A 6,000-nucleotide genomic window follows, 5' to 3' on the forward strand; every position below is an offset into this window, starting at 1 on the left:
CACATGCAGGGGGTTTACAGAAGCCATGTGCTCTGGACTGGAGACTGGCAGGGAGAGAGATTTTAGCTATAAGGGCTGCTCCAAGGTGAAAGACTGAATCAAGCCCAGATACTCCTCCCTCTTCTTCACCAGAGACATGTCTTCACCAGCTTCAACTGCTCTTTCCACACACATAAACAAACATTACTTCTTCTATTACATCTTCTCACTGCCTGTCAGATGAAAGAAAACAGAAGGAGCAGAGCAGCTCCAACCTGCCAGCCAAGTCTCAGCAAAGCCCATAAAGCTTAAACAGGGTTTCAAATTTGAAAGCTCCCTTTTACCGCCGCTTGTCCCACACTACCATGTGCTCTAACTCCTTCCTCCAGTCAATCAGTCTGTCCCAAAATGGTGCCACTCCAAGCCATAGAAGTGATGTCTTGCACCCAAGCCCCACAGAGTTTCCCAACTGTCCCTGCCTCCACCAGTGAAAGATGCAGCTAAGGGAGTGAGCTCGTGTGTGCAGGTGAAGAGTGGGAGATACCACTACGCTAAATGTTCAGCAAGGTTGTGTTGTGGTTTTAAAAGACCCTGAAAAGAAGTTTCATGCAACCCTCATCCCCACCATGGTCCTAAAGGTTGCTGGTTCCCTCTATCTTTCTTACACACCAATACTTTAACTGAATGCCCTCCTGCTACCCCCTTTTCTCTCACTGCCCCCTGGATCTTTCCACATCCCTAGGGGGAGTGCACCACCCACTTTGGGAATCACTGTTCTTGACTAATTTTTTAAAAGGAAATATGAAAGAAAGAATTTCGTCGGAAGGAGGGGGTGACAGGTGGGAGATGTTGTCTGGACTGCCTATAAAATTCCATGGATTAGGCTGAATGATTGCATGATAAAAACCACATCTGAAAATATATCAGTTGTGAAAAGCTTAGTATCATCAACAAGACAAGCTATGTTTCTTACTGTGCAGTTGTAAGAAGTAAAATGTGAGCCAGAAGCCATCTAGCTGCCACAATTGTTGATAGTTTAAAGAACTCTTAGATTAAGGGCCAATTCAGATGGCATAACCTCAGCCTTTTCTTAAAAAGTATTTATTAAACTGAAAATTAGCCTTATTGTACACACGGTCTGCCTTCATTCCTCCCACTGCATATCTGACTTTGGTGTTTCTGTCATTGTATTAGACAACCATGACTGCAAATAACAATGCTCTGGTCTGCTTGTTTACATACAAATGGGCTATGCTATTCTCAAGGTTCACTTATATTGTCAAGGGAGTGGCAGCAATGAAATGTGTCTTTATTACCATAGAGATTGGGCTGCTGTTACAAGTTGTCACAACTGAGCCCTAAGACAGCCAGTTCACCCTGTATTCGTCGGTCATGATCTCTGCCATTTTAAAGACAATAACAAATCCTCTCTCCCTCCCACACCCCCTGCTCTTTGCTTTCTGAAATTTCACACAAAACTCCAACTGAGATTCTTCAGCTAGTTCCTAGAAACAAAAGCTAGCATGCTTTATTCAGCACCATTGCAATTAGGGTGCTAAACTTTCACTGGAGAAAGAGCTATTACTTCCATGGTCTCTCACAATATTCTCTTGCAAAACATAACACATTTTTTTTAAAAAAAGACTCTTACCTTTTCTTCTGCCTTCAGCTCCCTTTCTTCCTTACTTCATTTGTTATTTCATTGTGAGCTCACTAATGGTTACCACAGCACCAAGCAATTAGTGATGGATATCAAGATATGCAAGTCTAAAGCCTTTCAAATCATCCCCTTGCTTCTTAGAGAGAAAGCTGAGAAAGAATCCCAGTTCCAAATCAATGCCACAATTTCAATCCATTTTCACAGCAAGCTTTTATACAAACTAATGTCCAGAACAAAATCATAGGTGCCTACCATCTCCAATTCTGGAAAAGGTTAATAATGTGCAGTCCCCCTGCAAAGTACTAGGAAGAATAAAACAAAACACAGAATGACTTCCACAGTAATGCAAATACACTTACGGTAAATATATTTTATGAGTCTTTTGCTAATGCCCCAAGGCAAACGCTGAGAGAGAGAAGAGAAAGGAGAGTGATGAAAGAGAGAGAGAAAACACATATTTCTACTAGAGATTATGGTGGAAACAGGATAGTCAAAATGAAACCTGCAGTCTACTGTAAGTAGGAGTTTGGACAATCGTGGCATGTTATGTATACTTGAATGATACCACCTGCACAAAGTGAAGAATAAATATAAATGTAAGATGTCCTAGAAGCCATAGTATTTCTAGAAAACAAACACCACTGATCCCTTATTCTACAAGTTGCACTTACTTGGCTTTATACGGAAGTTTCTAATTTTGAAAAATATTATAAATGGAAGACCACAGCTTGAAAATGTAGCTGGTGTGGGGGGGAAACCAAAACCAACCATAAATCTTTTTTGTTAAATTCTGTTTTAATTGCTAACCATAAACATTTGTGATGAGTGGATGGTGGTCATGCTATGACACTATTTCTAGGTTTATTGTAATTAGTATTTTCTTTTATTACACCTTAGAACAATATTCATAGTTTTTTTCCCAATTAAATAAAAAATATCCTTAATAAAATAAATTCTGCTTCTGCTTTGAATGTGTTTGTGAATGTTGTTTTATCTTTTATAGTGTTTTAATTTTTTACTTCACAAATCCCCATAAAACACAGTAGACAAACTCTATGAACAGCATAAATACGCATCCATAAAACTGATTTTTCTGACACATGAAGAGAATGTACATGAATATACAAAGGTTAAAGCTGCCGCCTGGATTGCACATAAAGCTAAATCAGGATTTAGTGCAAGCAGAACATGGAAAAACTAATTTTTTGAACTATAATACCTAGAATCTGCTGGCAGGGATCCCCCCCCCCCCCCAAGCTCTGAGCAAACCTTTACAAAATGAGCAGGGTCTGTTTTATTTTTCTGATGTTTGGAAAAAATGTACCCAGCTTTCACGGTTCCAGTACTGTCACCATGGCATTGCCTTGTGAAACCTGCTCCTGATCTGCCACTGTCTACATTGTCATTTGGATGTAACAAGAAACTGTAGTTTAATGAACACAGGGAGTGTTTTATTATGACATGTTGAGGTGGGAGGAATGATAGAAGAGAGTGCTCTTTTTTCAATACTTACTTTCCATTTCAATTTGATTTACAGTACTGTAATTTTTTTTCTAGGGGAAAAAGCCACCCATGCTTTCCTCATTTTTCAAGTTCCCTACCTTGCAGGAGGCACATCAATGTTTGAAGATACAACTTTTCGCTTCTGTTCAAGAAGACAGACTGAACGAGTGGTTTCTTTTTCATGCTCATGGATTCTGCTGGGTTTTTTGGTGTCTGCTGTTTTTGAATCCTCTTCCTTCATAGCCAAAAGAAAAAAATGTTGGTCTGACAGCTTTTGATTCAGATCACTTTTCAGGTCCTCCTGATGAAATGCTGTGAAGGTCATTTCACGCTTTATGCTGGTTGCCTGAAAAATTAAAAGAGGATTATTAGATTTTTCCCCCCATTCATTTTAAAAGAGGGGGCAGACATAGCCTCCAGGCACCCAAATCAATTTAGAAGGTCTGACTCACATTACTACTATATTTGCTTTACAGACATCAGGAAACCTCTTCCCTTCCCTTCCTAGAAATATATGTAAATTGTCATGAGTACCCCTCTGAGTGTGTCTTCCACAGATTGATTAAGAGCAACAGAGATATTCAGAAAGGTGTCCTCAGTGGACAGCACCCCATCTTAATTCTGGACTGTCTTTCCCCATGTCCAAGACATCTCTGTAAATGTAGTTTTTCTTTATAGAAATTTGCTTTTCTTCACTGAGTCTTCTGCTAAGCAGTCCCTCTTCTCATATCTCCTATTCAGAACATTGCTTCTGTGTGGAGATCCATTTAGCAGCTGTTGGTTGGTTTGGATTTGGTTTTGTGTCCATTCCTCTGAAATAAGGCAGAAACACAATTGACTCCTTCCAAAGCCCTTGGAGGCTTTTATCTTCCAGTTGCAATATGTACAACAAAACCTCTGACATATATTATCTGTTATATTTACAATCCACACTATCCAAACTCACCAAACCAACTCCTCTCTCCAATCCACTTTGCTCAACCCATACCTGCTCTGGGTTTAAGAGTCCTTATGTATATAACAAATTACAAAGGACTGGCACATGTTGTTTCCCTTCATTTACAGCCATATAATTATGTTTATATTTCCATAAAGGGACATTTGACCCAACAAGACAAAGGGGGGGAAAGCTCCCTCTCCACATCCAATAAACATTTTTTTATCAGCCTCTATTTCCCTCCTCACCAATCTAAAATTTCCAGATCCTTTAGTCATTCTGTGAAGAAATGTGCCCCAAGCCCCACCATCCTGACAAATGCCTCTTGCTCTATTTATTTACAATTGGGCCCTAGAATGGATCAAGTCCATCCCAGGAAGCCAGATGACTAAATCGTATTTTGGCCACATTGTGAGAAAACATAAGTCATTAGAAAAGACAATGATAATAGGAAAGGTGGAAGGCAGTAGAAAGAGAGGAAGACCACAGGCCAGATGACTAGATTCAATCAAGGAGACCATGGGCCTGAGCTTGCAGGACCTAAGCAAAGCAGATGAGAACAAGGGATTTTGGAGATGTCTCATCCACAAGGTTGCCATGAGATGAGGTCAACTTAGGACAGTTAGCAAAAAGAACAGCAATTTGAAGGAAAGTGACCAATTTGAGTAAAGATGGAACATTGTGTGCAGTAGCTCATCTTAGAAGGCTGATGTTAATCAGACAGGGAACAAGTGGAGTCCTTCATATGTTGATGGATAGCAACTCTCATCAGCCCTAGCCAGTGGTCTGGAATGCTGGGAGCTGCAATGCAACATTTGGATGGTCATATTTTGCCCACTTGTACATTCTTCATCACAACTGTGAAACTCTACTGACTGTTGACCACTGTGGGTTTACTTTCATGAAAGCATAAAAATAATGATGCCAGACAGTATAAAGTTACTCTGATAAATGCATATGATGAAGCTGGTGGCACATGGAGTACCTGAGATTTCACCCTTATGTGGCAAAATGAATAAGCACATCATAAAAACACAGAACTGCAAGAGTTTTCAAGGCTCCAAGTGTGGTTATCCACTGCTAACAGTACTCTGAGTGTTGCTGTTTTTCTGGGGGGGAAAAATCCCAAAGTTCATCCTTTTCCTGTTCAAGACAATAGGCAAATGGGCAGAATCATAAAGCTATTTGATAACGAAAGTGCAGAGGTATTAAGCAGATACAAGAAACTGCTAAATAATGTTTTGATTGGTCACCAAAATGAGAAATTGTTAATAAACAGTTAACAAAACAACAGTCCACCTCCACTAAGGAGATGGCTTTTCGTTGGTGTCACATTCCCATAAACAGATGAAGTCTCACCTCATCAGGATCTAACAATACTCTTCTTGGCTGCATCCACACTGCAGAAATAATCCAATTCAACACCACTTTAACTGCCATGGGTAAATGATATGAAATTCTGGGAAATGTCGTCAATTGTGGCACCAGAGCTCTCTGATATAGAAGGCCAAATATCTCAGAAAACTACCAATCCCAGAAGTCCATAGCATTGAGCCATGGCAGTTCAAGTGTTATCAGGCTGCAGTGTGGATGTAGCCCTTCTCAGATGATGCTCAGAGTGCATCCAGTGATGCTCTCTCAATCAACATATTTCTCTCTTCAAGAAACTCTGCATATACTGTACTCAGAACATAGGCCCCATACAGACAGGCCAAAATAAACCTGCTTTGGGTGACTTGGAGGTATGCTGTTTAAATGATGCATGCGTCCTAAGAGTCCAGAAGCCACGCCAAAGCCATGCTCCAGTCCTAAGGACTGGAGCATGACTTTGGCATGACTTCTGGACTCTTAGAACGCATGCATCATTTGAACAACATACCTCCAAAGTGACCCGAATCAGCTTTATTTTGGCCTGTCTGTA

General features: G+C 40.3%; 1 protein-coding gene across 2 annotated transcripts in view; it reads right to left on the minus strand.

The window, feature by feature from the left end:
* The window catches only part of ZNF704 (zinc finger protein 704), an 89,273-nt gene that overhangs the window by 64,103 nt on the left and 19,170 nt on the right, over positions 1–6,000 (minus strand). For both annotated transcript variants that reach the window (XM_042464224.1, XM_042464223.1), the window contains exon 2: positions 3,241–3,488. In XM_042464224.1, coding sequence (XP_042320158.1) covers positions 3,241–3,488 — 248 coding nt within the window. The remainder of the gene's footprint in view (positions 1–3,240; positions 3,489–6,000) is intronic.

Source organism: Sceloporus undulatus, chromosome 4, assembly GCF_019175285.1.
Source record: "Sceloporus undulatus isolate JIND9_A2432 ecotype Alabama chromosome 4, SceUnd_v1.1, whole genome shotgun sequence".
Taxonomy (NCBI): domain Eukaryota; kingdom Metazoa; phylum Chordata; class Lepidosauria; order Squamata; family Phrynosomatidae; genus Sceloporus; species Sceloporus undulatus.